Genomic DNA, 24,349 nt, shown 5'->3' with positions numbered 1-24,349 from the left:
CTGGGCGTCCAACAATGCAGTTCCATTGACACTATCCAACTGGAGTGGCCATCGGATCCTGCAGGATTCACTCCCGACTAGGGCTCAGTCTCACCAGACTGCCCGACTTCAGACACCCCTGGCAAGTCCAGTATGTTCCCTCTGCTTCTGACCAGTTGGCTCTAAATTGCAGGTTCCCATGACACCTTTGTGGGGCCTCATAATTTGTTAGCATAGCTCACAGAACTCAGGGCAACACTTGACTGACAATTGACCAGTTTATCATAAAGCATACAACCTAGGAACAGCCAGGTGGAAGAGATGGACAGGGCAAGATGTGGGATAAGGAGTGCAGAGCTCCCCACACCCTCCCCGGGTGCACCCCCTCCCAGCACCTCCGAGAGCTCGCCAACCTGGCAGCTCAGCAAATCTCCTGGTTCAAGAGTTTTTTTATAGAGCTTGATCTCCAGGCCCTTGGCCCCTTGCCCAGGTTGGCGGGCGGGGCTGAAAGAGCCCATTCCCTAATTACTTGATCTTTCTGGTGACCAGCCCTGTCCTGAGGTTATCTTGGGGCCCCAACCCTAAGTCACCTCATTAGTATGAACTCCCTTGTGATCTGAAGCTGCTCATTATGAATAACAAAGACACTCCTATCACTCAGGAAATTCCTAAGGTTTTAGAACTGTGCCAAGAGCCTGGGACAAAGACCAGATATATATATATTTTTTTAATTTTATTTTATTATGTTATGTTAATCACCATACATTACATCATTAGTTTTTGATGTAGTGTTCCATGATTCATTGTTTGCATATAACACCCAGTGCTCCATTCAATACCTGCCCCCTTTAATACCCATCACCAGGCTAACCCATCCTCCCCACCCCCCTCCCCCCTAGACCAAATATATTTTTTAAAGACACCTTCCATGACCCTGCATCCTCTGTAGGGCTGGCCATTTCTTGACTTTTCTCAGCTCTTTGAAAAACTGGTCTAAATTTCATGTCTCCTATCTTTGATCCCTAATCACTACTCAATTTTTATTATCCAGAGGCTCTCCTTCCTCCCAGCACTCCACTAAAATGACAAGAAAATTTGCCGACACGTTGCCAAAACAGACACTGTTAAAAGTCTTTGCCTTGCTGAACTCCAGCCGGACCGCTGCTTATCATTCAATGTTGAACCCTTTGCTTCCTGTGGTATTACTTCCCCTGTTCTCTTCCCCTCCTCTGACTTTTTTCTTTTCTTTTAAATAATCCCTTCTAAATGTTCTCCTTGGCTCCTCTGCCTACGACTTAGACCTTGGTGTTTCTCATGGCTTGTCTGTGAATCAGTGTTGCCCACCTGGCCATTCTGTGTGCCCTCCTTGGGAAGATATAATCCACTCTCAGGGCTTTAATAGCCATTTAACTCCTAAATATGTATCTGTAGATCTTGAACGCTGCCCACCAATTTGAGCTCTAGATCTATACGATCGTTGGCCAGTTTGTTAGGTATCTCTGCTCGGGCACCCCACCGATCTCTACAGCTCAACATCTCCCCCAAATGTAATTTACCATTCTCTTAACAATTCAACATCTAAAACCTTAAAATACCACGCAAGTCAAGAAAGTGCTCCCCCACAACCGCATAATCGATCATTTTTTTTTTTTTTTTTTGATCCAAAGAGTTCTGCCGTCTGTCTCGATGCCACCTGTTCGCAGCACGGTGCTTTCGGCCTTATCATCACCAGTCTGATTTATTGCAACAGCTTCGTAACTCGGATCCCTGCGGGAGCTCAATCTTGCCAGAATTTCAAATTCATCTTCCATACTGTTGCCAGAATAAGCTATCAAAAACGTAATCCTGCAGTCAATAAAAATGGCAAAAGATCTCATAACATGTAAAAACATTCATGATATATTGCTTAGTGCAAAAAAAAGCAGACTCCAAAACAGTATGTCTCCATTATGATCTCATATTGTTTTTTTTTTTAAATGTGTATATATGCTCCAAGAAAGGAAGAATATACATCTAAATATTAACAGGGGTTATCTCCCAATGGTAGCTCAAGGGTGATTTTCTTTTTTTATTGATTTAGTTTTCCAAGCTTTCTGCAATGAGCACACATTACTTTTGAAATCGGGAAAAAGCTTAGTCCCACAAATCTAACAATGTCAACTTCTTCCTTAAAATCTCAAGTGAGCTCTCTGTCGGCAGGATGAGGGCCAAGCACTTTTTCGGGGCACACAAGGCTTTTGAGGACCTGGCCCTGGCCCCTACATTCCCCTCTAGCTTCACTTCCCCTCTCACGTTGGAGAGCAGTGGGGCTCAAACATGGGGGTGCCCCAGCCAGAGTTTCAAATTCTTTACGTCTGGGGTGGGGTCCAGGAACTGGCATTTGTAACAAGTGCTAGAGATGCTGTTGGTCTGGGGGACACATTTTTAAAAAACTATTATTGTGGCAAAATATACACAAGATACAATTTACCATCATTAACTACTTTTAAGCGTACAATTCAACGACATGAAGTGCATTCACAATGTTGGGTAGCCATGACTATCATGCACTTTCAGAACTTTTTCACCCTCCAAACAGAAACTTTGAGGCATTAAATTATTTCACCCCCATCTCCCCTTCCCCTTGCTCCTTGTAAACCTCTATTTTACTTTCTGTGTCTATGAATTTGTCTATTGGTAGGTACCTCGTATAAGTGAAATTTTACCATTCCATCATTTGTGTATACCACACCTTACTTGTTCACTCATCTAAAGATGTACATTTGGATTGTTTCCACCTTCTGACTACTGTGAATAATGCTATGAGTGTTGGTGTGCAAGAATCCGTTTGAGCCCCTGCTTTTCACTCTTTCAGGCACATACCTAGAAGGGGAACTGCTGGGTCATCTGGTAATTCGATGTCTAACTTTTTGAGGACTTGCTATCCTGTCTTCCATGGTCGCTGCACCATTTTACATTCCCACCAGCAACGCACCAGGATTCCAGTTTCTCCGCATCCTTACCAATGTTTACTTACTTAGAATGTTTATTATTTATTATTTTCTGCTTTTTCAAATAATACCCATCCTAAAAGGTATTAAGTGGTATCGCATTACAGTTTTTGATGTCACTAATGGACTAGAGACACGTTGTGAGAACATCCGAGCTAGAGTACTACTGAGGACCTCTGTTCCAGGAACACACAATATCGTTCACGGCTTGGTGTTTCCACAGGGCTGGCCCTTCTGCCTGGGATCCTCCTTAGTTTCCTCTACTGACTGTGGTTCATCCTTTAAAACACAACACAACTCAAATGTCATCTGCAGAAAGTTTTCTCAGAACCTCTAGGTTGGGCTGGGGGAACCTCACAAAAGGCCCCCAGAGCACCAGGAGCCATGGAAGGTGGGCACAGGGAGGCGGGGGGGGGGGAGGGCAAGGCACTGGCCGAAAAGCAAGCGGTTTGGTTGGAAGTCTGTGCAGGGAGCTGATAAGCCCCAAGACCCCTTCCCCACAGCAAAGAGCCCAGCAGGGGCTATGGAGGTCTCACCACTTGCATTTCCCTTCAGGATGGAGCTTGCCATCCAGCTGCGGCGAGCGCAGTTAGCAGACAGCCTCTGTCTGTAGAGCCTCAGGATCCACCTCAGTCCTTTCAGCGCAGCCGCCAGCCCACGACTGAGCACAATGGGGCATCTGGCATTTCTGCCCAGTTCGAGACTTCTCTGCCAAGCCGTCTTTGCTCTGGAGCTTCCTGTGGAGTTGGCTGGGGTTTGTTTGGGCAGATCTACAACGCGGGCTGAGGCTCTCCCGGCCCACCCTTCCCCTCCCCTTCCTTTCTGCAGCTGTCTGACCTGCACTGCAGCCTGGGGATCCCTCCTGCCCAGATAAGCATCCTCCCTTGCACATCTTTCACAAGCATTCCCCCTCCTACTATCAACTGCTTGCACCCCTACCTCTGTCTCAGTCACCACTCCCCAGAGGATCCAACTGACACAGATGGTCCCAAGAGTTGGTGCAACAAAGCAGGTGGTAAGTTAGGTTTGTCTCCCTGGCTGGTCACGAGAATGCCATCCTGAGTGGGGCGTGGAGCACACAAGCAAGGTGGCAACCCCATTGCCAAAACTTGCAACAATTCAGGCATTCGAAAATTTCAGGGAGCAAGTCATATGAGGACCATGGAATTTGCTGGTGGTTCCTGAGTCACATGGATGCCCCACAGCGGGTGAAGAAAAGCTGAGGGCAGTTAACGAACAAGTGACAGTTAAGTGTGGGGGCCTTGTTTCTTAAAATAGGAGAACAGAAAAAAACCTAAGACCAAACTCAGAACTTTACAGTTAAAAAACTGAAGAGTCAAAATCTTTATGGGTATCCGCCCAGATATTCCTATCCCGAGTGCCAGGGGCCCAGGTTTTTCCAAACAGCCTGAACTCCTCCTTTAGCAGAGATAGTAAATCAAAACAAAATCATGGGGCACCTGGGTAGCTCAGTCGGTTGAGCTTCCAACTCTTGATTTCGGGTCATGGGATGGAGCCCCACATCAGGCTCTGCGCTCAGCTCGCAATCTGCTTGTCCCTCTCCCTCCTCCCACTTGCACTCTCTCTCTCTCTCTCTCAAATAAAATCTTTAAAAAAAAAAAACCACAACTTGGAGGAGCCCATGAAGATGACCCCTAAAGGGTCGCAAGGACGCAGGGCCGGGTCCCCATCAAGTCACCATTTAATTCACCAATCTGGCTGGACGCTGGAGAACAGCCACAGGCAGTTGCCGGCTCCATCAAGTAGTGGCACCCACGGCAGCAGTCGTGCCCCTGCGGCATCTCTTTTGCTAGAGCAGATTACAAGGTCCCTGGAACATGGTATCCAGCCATGGATCTGGTGAATGTATTCTTTTCGATCTCAATCGGAAAAGAACATCAGAGGGCGCCTGGGTGGCTCAGTTGGTTAAGAGGCTGCCTTGGGCTCAGGTCATGATCCTGGAGTCCTGGGATGGAGTCCCGCATCGGACTCCCTGCTCAGCAGGGAGTATGCTTCTCCCTCTGACCCTCCCCCCTCTCATGCGCTCTCTCTCTCTCTCTCTCATTCTCACTCTCTCAAATAAATAAATAAAATCTTTAAAAAAAAAAAAAACATCAGAAACCAGGTGCATTCACGGTTTTGCCCCAGGGCTATGTTACTGGTTCTGCTCTATGAAGAGACTTGGGTCTTCTGACCATCATGCAGAATGTCACATTGAGGGGCGCCTGGGGGGCTCAGTCGTTAGGCATCTGCCTTTGGCTCAGGTCATAATCCCGGGGTCCTGGGATCGAGCCCCGCATCGGGCTCCCTGCTCCGAGGGAAGCCTGCTTCTCCCTCTCCCACTCCCCCTGCTTGTGTTCCCTCTCTCGCTGTGCCTCTGTCAAATAAATAAATAAAATCTTAAAAAAAAAAAGAATGTCACGTTGATCTATTAAACTGATGGCATCATGCTGATCAGGCAGAATTAGCAGGAGGGGTTAGAACACAGCTGGCTTTGGTAATGCACATGCAGCCTAGAAGGTGGAAGATAAACCCCATGAAGATTCAGGACTTGCCATTTCAGTAAATTCTTAGGAGTCCAGTGATGAAAATCAAATTGCTGTCTCTTATACCCCCTTCCACAGAGAAGGAAGTGTAGTGGCTGGGAGGCCTCTATGGATTCTGGAGGCAACACATTCCACACGTAGGAATAATGTTCCAGCCCATAAACTGAGTGACACAGAGGCTGTCTGGGGCGGGGAGAGGGCCCTGCAGCAGGGTCAAGCTGGGGGGCAAGTACCCCTGCCACTTGGGCCACATGCTCTGGCAGGCCCTGTGGTAGTGGGGGTGTCAGTCAGACACAGATGCAGCACAGATTTTATGGGGAGCCCCAGTGGGAGAATCACAAGTACCTAGGGTTCTGGGGGGAACAGTGGAGAATTTTATGATTTTAGAAAAGAGCTCCTGGCAGGTTACTGGACAGAATGTTTGACATCAAGTGACCATGTTTCCAGAACTGTCCATTACATGCTGGGTTCTTTTGGACTCAGTTATGGACTGAATTGAGTTCTCCCTCCTCCCCAATTCATATGTCGGAGTCCTAACTTCTAATACCTCAGAATGTGACTGCATTTGGAAATAACGTTGTTAAAGAGAAAATTAAATTAAAATGAGGTCTGGGGGGTGGGGCTAATCCAATCCAATCCTAATCACTGGGGTGAGCAGTGTCCTTATAAGAAGAGTGAATTTAGACACAGACATGAGCATGCATAGAGAGATGACCACATGAAGACAGGGTGAAGGTGGCTATCCGCAAGCCAAGCAGAGGCTCCAGAAGAAACCATCCCTGCCAACAACTTGATCTCAGACATCCAGCCTCCAGAAGTACGAGAAAATAAATTTGTTGTTTAAGCCACCTGCTCTGTGGTATTTTGTTACGGCAGCCCTGAGGAACTCAGGCACCCAACTAGCCATAAAGTCAGGTGGGGCCAGTAGCAGTCCATGGTAAGATGAACATGGCCCATCGGGATTGCGTCTGTGTGGAATCAGAGGGCACCAGTCAGCTGCAGGAGCAGGTGGGCTAGACTCTCATGTCACCAGCTTGGTTCTACCTCTCTCAGCTTATACCTGCAGCCACGTGGAAGGGCCCGTACAACCCACTGAAAAAGAGAAAAAAATCCAATGTTCTAGATCAGTTGGCTTGTAATGTACAAGCCACAAATAGATGGGGGCTGCATTAAAACCACACAGGGGTGACTTTAAAAGAATGTGAGAAGAAAGGAGAAATCTGTCAAATGGCAGAGGTTTGAGCAGTGTACTTGCTCCTGCACTTTGTATAGAAGTGACCTGAGGTGAGAAATATATGAATGCATAGGCAGCGGTGAATGGCCTGGTTAGCCACTTTGGAAACTTGGAAGGAAAAAGACTAGAGATGCAGAGATAAGAAGCAGGCTTGGAGGTGTGTGAATGGCCACATGGGGCTGGCTGGGGAGTGTGAAGATCCAGGTGTCACACTTTGATGCCCACTAGAAAGCAACCACCGTGCAAGAGGCACTTAACTATCAGGTAGACAAAATGAGTAGGTTAATTGACTTTGCCTAGCCTTCACCATCAACTACCCCAGAACTGCCACAGTGGGTATTGGAATGGACTCACCATAGATGTAGAGATGGAACCTACTCTTGGGCCCCCAGGACGGACTCTCACTTACCAAGGCCAATCTAGCCGCTGCCACTGCCACAAACCCAACCTGCTGGCAACAGACAAAGGCTGAGCTCCCAATAGGACACTATTCCTTGAAGAAACCAAACAGTTACTTGGTGGCAAGTTAACTCTATCAAGCACTTTCTAGCCTGAAAGGGCCAGTGGTCTATTCTCACGATACTTTTTCTGTATGGATTTGCCCTTCCTGCCTGCAAAGCCTTAGGCAGCACCATCATCCTGCCCAATCTTGCTTCTTCTTTTATCATTATAGGTAACATTATAGGTGTTAAATTTGAGCATGTTTCTGCACATTCCCTTCAAATTGGCTTCTTTCACTTAATAATAGGCAGGTAAGCTTCCTCTGGGTCCTTTCATGGCTTGACAGTTCATATAATTTGGATGCACCAGTTTATTTATCCATTTACCTCCTGAAGGACATCTGGGTTGCTCCCAAGTTTGGACAACGACAAATAAAGTTAATGTAAACATCTGCAGGTTTTTGTGCGGACATAAGTTTCAACTCCTTTGGGTAAATGCCAAGGGGTGCAATTGCTGGATCACATGGTAAGGGTATGTTTAGTTTTGTAAGAAAACTTCCAAACCGTCTTCCAAAGTGGTTGTACCATTTTGCATTCCCACCAGCAATTTACGAGAGTTCCTGTTGCTCCACATCCTTATCAGCATTTGGTGTTGTCACTGTTCCAGATTTTGGCCATTCTAATAGGTATCTAATTTTTGTTTTAATCTGTACTTCTCTGATGATATAGAACATTCATTTTTTTTACACTTTTTGCATAAAGGTTTTTTTTAACTGGTTTATCATTATGTTCCTAATGCTTGCCAAGGTCATCTCCTGAGACTAGATAAATGATAAAGGTTAAGCTATACTGAGTATATTGAAATCTGAAATAAAAGTGTACACAAAAATATGTGCAAAAAAAAGTGACACAGAGAAAGTGTTATTTTGTCATCTACCCTCAACGACCAAAGTTCACCAAAGACCATTTGCTTTCAGTTGGTCCCGTTTTCTACCTGTAACTTCCTTGCCTCTCTAAGTTCTCACCTCCACGCCCTTGTGCCTGTTCCCCGCTCCATTTCTTCTAGCTACCAGCCACCCCCAAGAAGCACTTTCTTTCCTACACAACTAGGACCAGTGGGCATCACTTCGGTCATTCTTACTCTCAGCCCTCTGCTCCCTCTGCCCCTCCTGACTCCGACTATGCCCACCTCTGGATCAATCTACTTTTACACATCTCAGAATTCTGGAACTACAATGTTCAACTTCAGTTTGTGTTTCACTCCTGTTTGGCAAATCCTCTTACTAACTTTGGATCCGCTTATTCTTTTCTTGATCTCTACCTCCTCAAGGCCCTTACTCCACTCTTACCCCCTCCTTTAACCACTTCCGAGGTAATGACCTTGCTACCCACTCCACAGAGGAAACAAGCCATCATTCATGCATTGAAGCCAGAAAGCTGGGCAGTCTTGGACTCCTTTCCCTTTCTCAATGCAATATCCAGTCAGTTGCTTTTTCAAGTCATCTTAAAGTCTTTAGGAGACAGAGGAATTAAAAATATTTAATCAAGTAATATAAAATTTTTTCTACAGCAAAATAAAAACCTACCTTACTAAAAATAAAGCCACATTCTACATTAAATACATTAAAATATTGATACTTTTATAAATAAAATCATTTTAAATGGTAAATACATGATAAAATTTCTCTCATACAGTTATATATAGTTCAACAACTGATTTCAAAAATATAAAAACTACATCCTTCTTTTAAAAAACATTTAACTTAATTTTACAAAATTATCAAAAGTTAAAAAGTGCTAAATACTCGTCCATTGTTCCCATTTTAAAACAATTATAGCACATCAGGTCTTTAAAAAAAGATGAATGAGGGCATATGGCTCATCCTATATTGCCTAAAAATGAAAACTTGAGACTTTCTGGGCAGTGGGAAAGGCTGGGAAGCTGAGTTCAGTGCCAGCCAAGGCTGTCATCCACGCAGAGCTGTTCCCCATCCTGGTTCTCAGAACCACGAGATTCCTCCTTCCTGGCCCCCCCCCCCTTCTACAGAGAGGTCTTTCTAGGCCTACTGGTTCCAAACTTTCAGGAAAAAAGGTTTCTGAAAGAATCTTGATATTTAAATCATATGGCAATACTAAAACAATTCTAAAGATTGAGGCATTTTGCATTTGAATTTTATGCAAAAGTCACAAATCTAATTCCATCTGAAGAGGACACTTCATCTGGTCACTTGGTTTCATATCACTTGTCAAGGTACGATAATTTCTCTGAAAACTGTCCTTTCTATACAAACGGTGGTTGTACTGGAAAGGGTTCTAATGCCTTTTCTGCATTCTTCCAATTGTGAAAATTCTCTCTGTACCAGTCAACTGGTAGGAAAAAAACAAAAGACAAAAATAAAAAATAAAACACTAAACACCAGTTAACCAATATTTACTGGGTTCTTGCTAAGTAAGAAAAATCCTGCCCATCAGCTACTCAGCTAATTTTACTTAGATTCTTAATTTAAGTAAGAATCAGTCTTGCCAAAGGGATGCCTCATGAAGAAAACAATTTGATTCTGAACTAACCAATGTCATTGATCACAAGATGTTTTAATAGCTGAAAACTTACATTTAAAAATCAATTATTGTTTTCTTTTTAACTTCAAAAGTCCTTCAGTACTGAATTTGCTGGTGTAAGTGCTTAAAACATTCTGATTTTAAGAAATTCAGGACAGAGGTAAGTCATTTGCACTGGTTTTAAAGTTACAGAAAAAAATGCAATGTTTTGTTCATGTACATGCAGCAACACTGCATTACAGGCATAATGAGATGATGTGATCTTCCTTCTGGTAATATGTAAAATTAGTTTATGTGACTATACTACCAGTAAAGTGTTTTTTTAGTTAAAAAATGATAAATTATCTTTGAATTTGCTTTTAAAAACTCAACACATCTACTCTGTGTCAAGCTCTAAATGAACACTTCTTTTCTACATGTGTGTATCTTTTCTCATAAATACATTTTTAAACAAAACTTTAACATATATATACAGATTTTATATATGCTCATTTTAATGGCTATTTCTGCACATACTAAATTTTGTTTTAATATAAAAAGACTTAAGACACTCAAAGACTGCAACTGTCAATATCTCATAAAATTTAAGACACCACTGACCTCAAAATGGACCGTTATTTTACATATTACCAAGAAAGAAAGGAAGATGGAATAATAAGACACTTGTGACATTAAAACTCACACCTTTAAGGATGTGAAAAAAGTGAAAAGTTTGCACCTGAGAATCAATGAACTAGGTTTCTGACAAATGCTGATAAGACACAGGAAGCCTAAGCAGAAGTCAGGGTGTGAAATTCAAGATGCTTAGGAGATATGTTCCTGTTGCTGGAAATATATGAGATGTAATAACTTGAAAATGATGCATCACGACATTCTACTGAATTTATAGTGTTCTGAAAGTAAATTACGTTCCCTTTAAATTTTTCTGAATCTCCTCTCCCCCCCACCAAAAGGATCAATGCATAACATACTTGTTTTCTTTATTCCTTCTTTCCAAGGCACTTTGGGTCTCCATCCTAAGCCATGTATTTTTTCTGACTTCATTGGATATCTCATGTCATTGGTAGGTCTCGGAAAACAAAACAGATTTAAAATGACATTGTGGATATATATTTACAAATTTAATACTAAGAGAACTAATGTGTGTCCATGAATCTTTACCATAATTCGATTTTTTTCTTAAAAAATTCTCCCTGATGACACTTAGAGAAAATTTGTAAAATAAAGTACATATTAAAAAAAAAAAAAAATCATCTGTAATCCCAGAGACCTAACCCTCTCCGTGGCTCATCCTTTTCTGCTTTCAGCCATGATCTGGGTATGAATGCAGTGCCTCATACCTAAATGTTTGATGAATGAATAAATAAATCCACATAAATGTATTAGGGCTTTTATGTTCTATACCCTGGGTACTTTATATACATTATAATAAAACCTTAAAATATTTCTGTTAACAAGACATCATTATCCCTATTTCACACCTGAGGAGATGTCAGCCTTGGAAAAGGTCAGTAACTTTCTTTAGTCACACAGCTAGTAGGCAATAATGTTACACTTTATTCTTTTGACACATAATTAGGAAAAAGTATTTAGCAAAAAACTCAAGAGCAATAATACTAGTTTCTGGTTAAGTCCATATATTTTAGAATTGTATAAGTATCTAAGATTTCACAACCTTTCCCCAATGTTTTAACTTGTAACTCACCTATCATTAACATAATCCACCCAGTTTTCCATTTCGGACTCTGAACTGGTCTCTTTGATCTGTCAAAATGGAGAAGGCTTTTGAGTCAAAGTTACAAAATAAGATCAGAGAATAACAAAGGATTCAATAGCTGATTAAAAAGACAAGAAAAACAACCCCTTCGGGGTGCCTCAGTGATGCACTCAGTTAAGCATCTAACTCTTGATTTCGGCTCAAGTCATGATCTCAGGGTGGTGAGATCGAGCCCCACGGAGTCAGCTTGAAGATTCTCTCTCCCTCTCCTCTACCCTCCCCCTGCCCATGCACACACACACACTCTCTCTCTCAAATAAATAAATAAATCTTTACAAAAGAAAAGAAAAATAACCCCTTCAAAGTGGAGGAGACAGCTAAAATGAAGAGCATTTTAGTAACACTTTCCATGTTTTATAACCCACATTCCATCTGAAGCTCACACGGAATACACTGCATAAACTAGGGGAGAAAATTAATTTTTTTGACTCTTGGTTATTATTCAGTATGATATTGTAATTTATAATAAGAAGTATATATTTGGTCTTTATCCAAGTTCCTAAACCCTTGGAATTTCCTAAGTGATGAGAGATAAAAGTGTCTTTTGCTATTCATAACAAGCCCCTTTTAAGCACACCAGAGTTTATGTTAATGAGTGAATTTTGGAAAGCCCCTAAGGATGGGGGCTGGTTGCCAAGGGAACCAACCCTGTCCTCAGAGGGCTGGAGGCTGAATTCATATCGAGTGGTCAATGATTTAACCAATCATGACTACTTAATGAAGTCTCCATAAAAAAACAAAACAAGGGGGTTTGAAGAACATCTGAGCTGCTGAAAATATGCAGGTACTGGGAGGGTGGCAAGCCCAGAGAGTGCATGATCAATCCACGCTCCTCTCTCATACCTCGCCCCAGGCATCTCCTCCATCTGGCTGTTCCTGAGTTCTATCCTTTGCAATGAGCCAGTGAGTCACTCCGGCTAAACACCTCTGCTGTATCACCAGTGGTCAGAAGCACAGGTGACAACCAGGTTTTGTGGTTGGTGCATGAAGCAGGGGATCATCCTGAAGGACTAAGCCCTTAGCCTATGGGATCTGAAGCCATCTCCAGGCAGATAATGTCAGAATTGAGTTAAATAATAGGTCACCCAGCTTGTCTCTGAGAATTTCTTGGTATGAAAAACCCACGTTTGGAGTACAAAGTATTCTGAGAGCAGTGTAAAGGAAAAGTATTTCAGTACACCAAGTCTCCCTTTCTACTGAATCCTGAGACTGAGAATTAATGTTCACTAATACATACATACACTCCTAACTATAATTACTTACACATCATCGATCCTTAAGATTAGCACACACAGTTTTGTATTTCTGACGTTGAGGTATTTGTTATAATGAATATCTACATTGAATGTGTTAGATTTTTATTTTCCTGAAAAGCTGTTATAAATGAATGACAGAACTTCCAGTAATGACATATCTCCATGTACTTTTCATTTTTTTACTCACTCACTTTCCATTTGAGTAAATTGTAAATTGCTGATTTGGACTAAATGAGTGATTACTGCCACTAATTTAGTGACAATTCTGAAAACACTACCCTTTTACAATATATACATACCAGTTGTATTAGTTCTTTGGCAAGCTGGAGAACTGACATTTCAAAATTGGTTCCGATGTTGTAAATTTCACCGGGTTTCCCCTTCTTGAGGACAGTGAGAAATGCTTCTACTACATCGGTCGCATAAAGGAAATTTCTTGTTTGAAGCCCTGATCCATGAATGCAGCTAAAAATATTAAATGAAACGGATCATAAAGTATAAAAAGTAAGCTCTCCCAAACCAGGGTAACACAACTCCAAAGAAGCCAATTCCCATGGGGAGCCTAGAAATCTTTTACTGAAAACACAAATTCTCATGACTTTTCTAAATTTTATCCGTAATTTTTAAATGACAACCAAACCTCCTACAGCACTCAGAGGAGAAGTAGCAAACATATAAATGACCCCTGAGAAAGAAGTTATTCATCAATTTTCTACCTTAAATTCATCTTGAAGAAATATGTATAGCTCTGTGAATTAGATAAATCCTTTGGAAAAGTAAAATTATATAAAGACTGATGTCAGATCTTAATGCAATAATTCAAAGTTCTAGGATACATTATTTAAGAATTGGAATTATAAAAAAAATTAAAATTATCTAAGTAAATTATAAAAATGAGTAACAGATTGTAATTATTTAAAGAACCATCATCACATTGATTGTAGAAGGAATTCATAAATTTGTTGAAACATTCCATTCTATGGCCTTCAGCGCAAGACTATGATTTTCAAGAAAGGCTGTCACTGAATACTATCCACATACCAGAAAAACATATGGGTACAAAGGTAAATAATAACATACCATTTCCTGTTGTGTTGTAGTAAAGATATAAATTTTGGAATAACCTAAAAGAATATTTAAATATCATTTCAGACATTGGAAACTCACTCATTAATATGAATCTAACTCATCTTAAGATTAATAGATTATGATTATTAAGAAATATACATAGAGGTAAATTCTAATTCTTATCAGTTCAAGAAAAAAGCTATTGTAATTTTGATAAGTGAAATTCAAACTCTAAAATAGCTTCCTATTTCACAAAAACAAGATATCTGCTGGACAAATATAAAGACAAAATGATACAAATAGTGTAAAAATTCAGAAAAAGTCTTCATGAACAGTTTGGTCTCATCACAAAAGCTCACCTTTGATTTCATAAGGGCAGGAATCATATCTTATTTATTGCTTTGCATACAGCACCTATTCAATCAGTGCTTGTGAAATTAATAAGAAGTAAATTCCAGTGCCATTGACCTCAAAGAAAAGTCATGTTAAACAGGGTGAGATATATTATTAAACTTACAATGCACCTCTGAAAGATACTCCCCAAATTAAGCAAAGTAGATATTAAGACCAAGAGATCATGACATGGCCCCTTTCTTTGGCCAAAGAGATAAATGCAACGAGCTGGAAAGTGAAAAACCCTATCTCCAAATTTTTAGCTACAGAAAGCAATGGTTACTTCAATTAGGCTTAATGATACAGAACCAACTGCACAGTTGGTTCAACCTTTTAACTACATTTTTTCATTCACTAGTTTTACTACTTTCTGGAAGACGTTCAGGCCAGCAACAGTGAAGAGGAGAGGAGTGAAGAGGAGCTGGGAAACAGTGAGTCAGCTGACGGGAAGACAAATTTCTGTACAAGCTTCCCGCAGGACTCTCTAACTAGCTCTCAAATTTCTAGATTGCAAACCAGGAAGGAGTCTTCAGCAACATGACAGAATGCTCTATAGTGCTTCAGAATCGTGAAGAGCACCAGGCATTTCCACATTATCATCTCACTGGATCCTTCAAAAATCCCTTCTCAGTATTTTCATTATCCCCCAATTCAAAGATGATGCTCCAAGGGCCTAAGGTCACGCCAGCTGGTGTCAGGTTGAGACGTGAACTCAGGTCTTCAGATTCTAAAACTGATGAGATTTGCATGTGTGGCCTATACAGTGCTTAAAATTACGTACAATTACAGCAGAAATTATTCCAGACAAATAACTGAAGAGAGATTATAGTAAATAATGAGAAGCTACAATCACTAAAAACACACCATGGATTCACAAAATGTACCTTTTCTGGATACTGATGTGGTCCGTAAACATTACTGCTTCGTGTGATGACGGCTGGAAACTTTAAAAAGTAGTCAATGTTAATGCAATAAGAGGTTCAACTGTAATGATTTTCTGAAGATAAGCAGTCCTAAAAGATGGGCACCTGCAGCTAAGTAACTCCACGCACCTTAAGGACAGAAGCGAAGGGATTTTTTTCTGATGTAAGGTTCCTGAAAATATGGGAGAGGATAGGATTCAGAGAAAGGCAGAGCCTCCTAAAAGGAAAAGGAATATTTTCTTTCCTGGGACAAGAGCCGGATGAATATAGATGGGGGCAGGTTAGTTAGGTTTGATAGCGGGAAATCAAGGGAATGTCTACCCAATGATTTCAGAGACTGCGTCTTGGACCTTAGGTTTGGTTAGATGTGAAACTTCACATTGTCTTTCCCTGATGCACCAACCCTTACAAATAAAAAGAGCTACTACAAAAGGGAAAAGGGCCAGTGCTATGGAACACAAAAGGCAAGAAAATGTCAACTCCCATTCACGAGGAGCCAGAGAGGTGAACCATGCAGAGACGAGCATGTGGCAGGTCACAGAATCTGCCCCCCTCTGTCCTCCACCTGGAGGAGTCTGGGAATCAGGATATTCCAAGAGGGCTTTTCCCTATACCTGTAATACTCCACATACCACTGAAGTAGAAAACATATACATCAATTATTCCTTCAAGTGGTGAACCGAACAAGAAGTAGGTCCTACTTTGTCCACGCAATATAGGAAATAAGTATTTTAAACTCCTTAATATATAAACTCCTCAATCTATGTCTTCAACTCTAAAAATGGAATGTGGCTAATGCTAACTTGGGGTTGTTATCACCTAAGTCAAAAGAAAAATGATTCAAGAGTTTCTGAAATCAGTTCTTACTTTGTATCGTTCCCAGTATGACTGTACAAAACACTCAGCAGCTGCTTTAGATGATGCATAAGGATTTGTAGGTTGTTTGGGTGAAGATTCATCAAATTCCTAATTTTAAAAAGATGCATTAAAAAATACACCTATTATGCATAGTTTCTAAGTAGAAAAATCAGAAAACATATTATAAACCTGAAATGTTAATTACTACATGTTAAAAGACATTTACTGAACCCCCAACTATGTCCCTGGCATTTTTCTAAGCATTTTTTATAGAGCAGCATTCACAACAACCCTATAAGGCAGGCAGAGAACAGCAAGTACAAAGGTCCTGGGACAGAACTGTGTCCAAAGGAACTTCAAGGAAGTTGATGTTAGAGAAGAGAAACAGGAGATGAAGCTGGAGAGCTAGAGGGAGGCCAGAACATGTAGAACCTTGAAGGCCAGTGTCACAATACGAACAGGTTTTGAGCAGAGTAATGTCATGATCTGACTTATATTTTAAAAATCATTCTGGCTATTGTTGTCAGATCTGATGTAGGATGACAAAGGTACAGGAAGAAAAAAGTCTACCTCATAAATATTGCAATGAGAATTGAGAATAACTGCTTCTCACAGGTGGGACTGGATATTGAGGAGAAGTGGGCTGGGTCTGCTTTTTTCATTATAAGTTTTTTCAAACTGCTTGATTTTTTTTTTCACCATGTATGTGTTTTGGTAAAAATATAAAAGAGAATGAGGTCACTCGTTGAAAACAATGATGATAAAAAATATAGATGAGAAAAGAGACATCTTCTGCATAAAAAGTATAATATGTACAAATGATTAAAAAGGGAGAACAGATTCTAGTTTCTACAGTAATTTCACATTCACTCCTTGACATTCCATTGTTTCCCAAGTGGAGGAGAAAGGTGAGCAGACACTAAGCTGCAACCTATTTACCTATGCCTGGCCCGTGGGAATGACATTCATCACGTATGGACTGAGACAGAAAGGTGGGATGTGCTGCTCTCTTGTAAAATATTGACAGTCAAATTACATATCAGTTTGTATTGAGATGAGGTGGTTGTTGCCATTTCAGGTAGCATTCTCTGATTTGAACAGAAGACACAAAGGAATAGCATTTTGGAGAGTCCCACAGTGTGTATAATGAGGGGATGAGAAAAGCCCACAAAAGGTTTTAATAAGACAGACTGCATTGTGTCCATGGCAAGTAGGGTGAAACATACCATTTCTGAGCTTACCTTATCAAGACTGCCTCCGTATACTTCATCTGTGCTCACGTAAATAAACTTCTCCACTCTGGCTTCATGAGCAGCACTTACCAAAACATGAGTGCCATAGACATTAACATACGTAAACTCAAAGGCGCGTACAAATGAAAGATCTAAAAAAAGAGAAAAAGCTAGAACAATTTCATCCAAAGGACAAAACAAATACCCAACAGTAGACTTAGGTTTAAGGAAAGCTCTATTCACTTCTCTTCATTCACCACAACTGCAATAGTTTAAAAAAATAACAAAAACACATTGCTACCTATGATTGCTTTAAGCCTAAATTATGAAGTACATGAAAATTCTTAGAACCTAGAAAACTATCACTGCTAAATTTGCAGGAAACACTTTTTTCTTGTTCTAAAAAGAAAAAAAATGATACATCTAAATTTAAAATGTTCTTAAATTTAAAACTTGAAACTTCTAGTTTCTACTAATAGATGGCAAGGCTTTTCAGATCAATCTGTTATTGCTGAAAACACAATAAACGCTGGATAAATTATTTTTAAAATAAATTTACTTTGAAGAATAGGTTCTCTATAATCTGGGAATGAGGAGAACTTTACTAAAAATGGCTCACAATCCAGAAACAAAAGGAAAAAAAAAACCTGATCAGTTTGACTATGTAAAAGCTCTTGCATAGAAAAAACAAACAACCAGAAAATCTATAAACAAAGTAAAAAGACAAATGACAAACTGGGACAAATATTTGAACTTATCAGAAACAAAGGGCTAATATATTCAATCTATAAAGAAGTTATAAAAAATAAAAAGGAACAACCCTTCTGGATAGGAGACATAAACAAATAGTTTAGACAAGAAATACAAAGGTCCTTAAGCTTAAGATGCTCAACCTCAATTACAATAAGGCAAATCCAAAATGAAAACTCATACATACCACTTCTTACCTATCAGACTGGCAAAAAATTTAAAAATTTGACAATACCTTCTGTTGGTGAGGCTATGGGGGAAGATACTTTATACCTTAGGAGTAAGAATACAATGTGTTTCAACCTCTAGGGAAGGAAATTTCTCAATATCTAGGCAAATTACATATGCTTTTATCCCTTAACCCTGGTTACCGGGCTGAACTGTGTTCCCCCAAATTCATGATAGAGCCCTAACCCCAAGTACCTCAGGATGTGCCTATATTTGGAGACGGGGCCTTTAAAGAGGTGATTGAATAAAAATAAGGCCATTCAGGTCCCTCCTCCAACATGACTGGTATGCTTCAAAGAAGAAATCTTGACACAAAAAGAAACACTAGGGATGCGCAGGGGGAGACTGTGTGAGGATACAGTGAGAAAGTGGCCATTTGCAAGCCAAGGAGAGAAGACTGAGGAGAAGCCGGCCCTGCTGGCGCTTGGACTTCCAGCCTCCAGAAAGGTAAGAACTAAGTTTCTGTTGTTTAAGCCCCCAATCTGTGGTATTTTGTTATGGCGGCCCTAGCAAACTAATCTACCCTAAATTCCTCCTTCTAGGAACCCCTACCCAACATCAATTGACAAATATACAAAGGACACAGGCACGAAGCCATCCACTGCAGTACTTACTATTTAAACAGCAAAATGTAGGAAACAAACACAAATGTGGTACATCTATGCAATGGAGTATATGAAAATAAAAAGGAATGAGGAATATCTCTATATTCTGTTATAATCTCCTAAATATACTGTGGAGAAGACCAAGGGAGATTATAATTTTAAAATCAGGTACTAAGGCAGTAATATACTACCAATGAGGATTCAGCAACATTCTATCTTTTGTTTAGGTGATGGCTATATGGGTATTCGTATCATCACTACTCATTTAGCTTTACTTCTAAATTCTTCTGAATGTATGGTATATTGCACAATATAAAATGGTAGACAATTAGAAGATATCTCAGATGCACAAAACAGTATGGATAATAATATAATGTTCAACCGTGTATACACAAGACCCAGCTTTAAAAAAAAAAAAATTAAAAGTACAGTTGAAGGCCCATCTCCCCAGAAGTAATCACTATATTGAATTTAGTTAAACTCAAAGTTTTAAGATAGCATTCAAGGTTATATTTCAACCTACACGAATAAAAGTGCCCAGAAAAGCACCCAGTTTTCCTGGTAGGGCATGGCATGTGCTCTTTCAAAGACATATTAAGCCCCTACTTGTTTGACTTCAATACTGGACTTTGATTTAGGCTAATTAGTCACTGGGAAAAAAAATGCCCTTCATAACTGTAACATAAAACAATGCTTACCTACATGTGTTTGTGCAGCAAAATGTAGTACTATATCTATTTTTTCTGTTTCAAAAAGCAGTTTCACAAAGTGAGAATTACATATGTCACCCTATATGAAAAGCAAACAGGAAAAAGCAAAATTTCATTCAGCCCTCCCATTGGTAATAACTATTTCACCACATGAACCCAAACATTGATAAGAAAAAAATTAATCCCCCACCACCACCACCCTGCTTTAACAGAGAATATCTTGAAAATCCAAGCAAGGGGTCAAGTAAGTATAGTAATGATGTATTTCTCCAGCATCCTAGGATATAAGATATTCAATTCAAGATACTTTTTTGCAAATGTGTCTAAAACAGTATTTTATCAAACACCAACTACGACTAAGAACCATGCTAGCTTTTTCCCATAACATTCTTGCCAACCTCATGTTAACAGGAAACTTTTAAAACATATTTTTAAAGTTTGAGGTAACCATTATTGCAATATATTTAAAGTTAAGTGTAACAATTACAATGACATTTTAAAAAATGTGTTTCACCACAACTAAGTGAACTTATGAGTACTTTTGATTTTATATGTACATTTAATTCTTCTAAAAATATGTATTCTCAACAATTCTTTGGTGACTGAAAGAAACACTTTCATATAGAAGAGTAGAATTATAAAATGTTTGCTCAGTATATTCTTTATAATTTGTGGTGAAAAAGAGAGTTTATAGATTATCCTTTTTAAAGAAAAACATAAATCATGAGTTAAATAGTTTCATCTGACATTAAAATTTCCCTTTGCAACTTAATGACCTGGCTCTCTGGTTTATACTTTGGACTCTTCTAAGAGTGCCTAGTAAGACTCAGCCTTCCAGATCTAGAAGAAGATCATCCCATGGGCTGTATGTTGGGCTTTTTGGCTGTTGCCTGGCCTGAGTAACAGTCCCCTTTATACGAATCTCTTTAAATCCCAGCAAGGTCTCATTAAGGCTAGTGAGGACCTAAAAATCATAAACCATGTAAGTTCAATCACCTCCCCATAGATCTGCCAAGGCACCAAATATCACATGCAGCTTTATAGTGGTATTCATCTAAAATCAGTATTCTCTATAGCACATGGTACTTCTGGAAATCAAAAGGTCTTTAATAAGCATGCTTTCCAAGCCCACATTACACAAGCTTGCGAAGTAGAAAGATAGAATGTCTGAATGGCTAAAGAGACACACCATAATAATTATGTAATTATAAGAAAAGTTTCATACCTGTATAAATTTGTAGTTTTGTTTATTAGAAATGGTTTCAAGATTCTTCAAGCTTGCACAGTAATCCAGCTTAAAACAAGTAAGTGAGGGAGAGGGAGAAAACAACACAAAAAGTGGTAATAGTTTTTCCTATAAAATATTTTAAAGACTGTAGATGTTCTGATCATAATATAAAAACATGTCTTCTTAAAGTGTTTGTTCTTTGTGTTTTTAGAAGAAGTCTCCGATATCTTAAAAAGTAAAAAACAAAAACCATGCCATTTTGTTACCTTTTCAAAATACAAAAAAAATTACTTTTTAGAAACCCCTCCTTTAAAAAATTTTTCTGCCCAGATTTGCCCCCAGCCACCAGAAAAACTTACCATTTCTTACTGCAAAGGAATTAGTACTTGAAAACAATTACACCCGTGTTATGCATATTGTAACTCATTACACTGTTTCCTGAGTTAATTGTTGGTAAATCCCCATACAAAGGGGGAAAAAAATTACTGCCCCTGATAGTAAGGCAGGCAAAAATTGTTAAGACCTACAGATTATTCTGTCTATAGATTTTTACTATTACATTTTATGAAACTAAGGTAACTAATTGCATCTTGTGTTTAAAGTCAAAAATCCAGTGATTATCAATCATGGCTTTCAGACTCTACAGGGAGACTTCAATTATTACAGAAAAATCCTCAAAGCTAAATTAGTTTTAATTTAAGAAGTAAATGTGTAATTTTCCAGGAGGTGGCAGTTATAATAAAATAATAAATTATAAGTTATAATAAAATAATAAAATCAAATAATGAGAGTATCCCAACTCTGGAAAAAGGTTAATAATCACAAGATTACATTAAATATTTAGGTTGAAGATTTTCTTTTGGTAAAAATACTGCACTTAAAACCTTCACTTTATGGGCTATCGTAATGAAAAACTTTTAAAAGACTAAGATTAAATACAGCATGATCACATGACTATGTAGGCCCCTAAGTTGTTAAAATGACTAAATAAAAAATTAAAATATCAGCGTGATAAGATTCTAATACTTTTAAAAAATGTACATAAGTGTCAGTGCATGAAGCTCATTTTTATAAAACTCACCTTGTCTAGATTTATGATCATATAGTTTGGATAATCTTCTACTAAAGAGACAATCACATGTGATGCGCTTTAAGAAAAAAGTATATTGTGTTAGTAGAAAACAACCTTTTCCTTAAATTCCTCACATTTCTTAAATGTTACCGTAACCTGTTGAGTATTAGCAAACATTCAAAGATACCTTTAAGTTTCTGCAAAATAACAGAAATAACATAACGACACTGAATACACTCCTTCCCCACCCCCCACTTTTCACTAACTTTCTCAACAGTATCAATAATCGGTATTGATATATCGATATCCCTTTGCACCGTGGAGAAAAGAGAATTTACTGGTCCTAGGTATAAGGAAAAAAATAGTTTAGCCAAATGATTTTGTCCATGTGCTTTGAGTGTGGGAGTGAAGCAGGATAAATACAATGGGTGGAGGTCAGTACAGATAGATTGAAACTATAACATACCTTTTAAGACACTGTAGGTATAACTATGCAAAACTTAAGTTAGTATGAGCATGGGAGTTGTCTATGTTCACAGGAACCCTACTGCAATTGCTATCTCTTGGTACAAGAATTTGCTGGTATAAACTAGAATCCTCTGGGAGGTTCTAGATTAAACCTCGGTTTCCAAGGCTAATAATGGCTGAGGCCATCCTTAGAAAGCCATAGTGGCTCCTGGGTTTCCGAGGACCTGAAGTGGAACCAGAGACATCTGTCAGTGAGATGATCCACCAGATTTTCTCATAGACACAAAAACATTGGGCTCCCAAGAACAAGGACAGCCCTTGAACAAATTATGAACTCAAGAGTTTGTACTTGACAGCCCTTTCACATCATTTTCTAGAACTTGCCCTTCGGGGACCAGCACTCTCACACAACTAGAACTTGCCCTCCGGGGACCGGCACTCTCACACAAGGACCAACCTTTTATGCCCATGCCCCTCCTCTCATTAGATAAACCCTGCCTGTCTGATACCCTCCTCCAAGTTATTGTCAGATTTGAAGGGGCGATTTAAGGTACTAATGGGGGAGGTGATTCCCATGTTCCTCTTCCACTAGACATTGGGAGTTTTCTGTTGGTACCTATGCATTTGTCCATTCAATAACTACTGAAGACCTTTGTAAAATAAGCCAGGCATTTTTATAGATGCTGAGTGATCCAGTTGACATTCTCGAGCGGGGATGCAGACAATAAGCAAGTAAACACTAATACACAAAATAACTTCAGACTTCAGGTAGTGATTAGTGTGTTAGTTGGGAAAGGGCCTATTTTAGATGGGATGGCCAGGTAATGCCTGTCCCACGAGGTGATATGTAAGTAACCATCCGAACTGAGAGATGCAAGCACTCTAACCAAAGGGGAAGCAAGTGCAAAGGCCTCAAGACAGGAGGAGAGGAATGGGCCTCATGTGTTCCAGGAACTCCAAAAAGATTAAGTGTGGCAGGTACAGAAAAGCAAAGAGGCAGAACGGCAGATCAGGTTGGAAAAGTAGGGCCTGGACACTTGAGTCTTCTAGATATGCTAAAGAGTACGGATTGTATTCTAAGTTTGACAGGAACCACTGGGGTAAAACTCTATGCACTTAACTTACTTAATAAACACTGACTTCTCTGTGCAGAACAGACTTTAAGGGAACAAGAGGGGAAGCAGTATGACCAATCAGGAAGCTACAGTAGTAATCCAGGCAGAAGACAGTAATGTGGACTAGAAGAGGAGGGGGGAGGGGAGAGAAGTGTTCGCTTCAGAAGCAGTGAAAGAGGACTCACTGATTGCATGTGGGTGTGAGAAAGAGGCATCACACATCTCAACCAGGTCAAAGCACCAAAAGAGGGTTTTTTGTTTGTTTGTTTGTTTGTTTGTTTTTAAGCCCGCTCAATAAATGAATGTCCTACTATAATCCAAAACTTGTTTCTTGGCGCTTATACGTACAAGGCCTTTCTGTGTACGGAGGGGGCGGGATGGAGGCTGGGGCAGTTGGTGAGAGGCTTACTGCAATGTGGGGGCACTCAGAAGAGTGTCAGGTGCATCCCGGGCCAGGTGAGAAGTCAGACAGAACCACAGCACTTTGGCTTTGGTTGGGAGGCATCTTAAAGAAGTCGCAGTTTCAAAGGAACCAAGTCTTCGCGGACCGGGAGAGGGGGAAGAAGGTAGGGGGATCCTGTTCGCGCGTTAAGACACCCCCCCCCCGCCCCCAAGCTGGTTCCAAGTTGCCAAGAGCAAGCAGAAGCTCAGGAAGAGATCGGGGTTTCTGGGGAGCCACTACTCGGCCAGCGGCGCCGTTACCTACATGAAACCAGCACCCCCGGTCACCAGGAGCCGCTTCGCAAAGCTGCTGGGAGGACCCAAGGGCTCCGTCCGGCCTGCAGCTGACATCTCCCAGCTCAGCAGTGCCTGGCAGCGTAAAGCGCCAGATCTGTACACCGCAGGTAACTTCCACCGCGACTTTCGGCGACGCGTCCCGCTGCCCGGACACGTCAGTAGGGCAGGCGGCAGCAGCTT

General features: G+C 40.2%; 1 protein-coding gene across 11 annotated transcripts; it reads right to left on the bottom strand.

Moving 5' to 3' along the window:
- Positions 1-823: 823 nt before the first annotated feature.
- TGDS (TDP-glucose 4,6-dehydratase) lies at positions 824-24,349 on the bottom strand. Of its 11 annotated transcripts, none has more exons than XR_004819973.1 (14): positions 24,138-24,349; positions 21,858-21,924; positions 20,774-20,842; positions 19,537-19,627; positions 17,265-17,407; positions 16,033-16,131; positions 15,127-15,186; positions 13,862-13,905; positions 13,081-13,246; positions 11,454-11,512; positions 10,720-10,817; positions 3,506-3,706; positions 2,842-3,248; positions 1,668-1,824 (listed from the first exon to the last, which is right to left on the bottom strand). XR_004819973.1 is itself a non-coding variant. In XM_035726670.1 (13 exons), the coding sequence occupies exons 1-13, from the start codon at positions 24,221-24,223 to the stop codon at positions 1,811-1,813; spliced, it is 1,197 nt and encodes a 398-aa protein (XP_035582563.1). In that variant the 5' UTR covers positions 24,224-24,349; the 3' UTR covers positions 1,668-1,810. The 11 variants fall into 11 exon arrangements, 7 of the variants coding, with proteins under 7 accessions (XP_027445383.2, XP_035582563.1, XP_027445387.1 ...); XR_004819974.1 differs by having other exon boundaries at positions 1,676-1,807; XM_035726670.1 differs by lacking the exon at positions 2,842-3,248.

Source organism: Zalophus californianus, chromosome 3 (genome assembly GCF_009762305.2).
Source record: "Zalophus californianus isolate mZalCal1 chromosome 3, mZalCal1.pri.v2, whole genome shotgun sequence".
NCBI classification, from domain to species: domain Eukaryota; kingdom Metazoa; phylum Chordata; class Mammalia; order Carnivora; family Otariidae; genus Zalophus; species Zalophus californianus.
Note: the sequence above shows the minus strand (reverse complement) of the source record. Positions and strands in the feature narration are given on the sequence as shown.

Excerpts from the sequence above, each read along its gene's own strand:
- TGDS (XM_035726670.1), bottom strand. The coding sequence starts at position 24,223 with ATGTCAGCTGCAGGCCGGACGGAGCCCTTGGGTCCTCCCAGCAGCTTT. Across the intron at positions 19,628-20,773 it reads AAAACTACAAATTTATACAG|GGTGACATATGTAATTCTCA; the intron begins GTATGAAACTTT and ends CTTTTCATATAG. Across the intron at positions 11,513-13,080 it reads CCAAAGAACTAATACAACTG|ATCAAAGAGACCAGTTCAGA; the intron begins GTATGTATATAT and ends CCATTTTGACAG.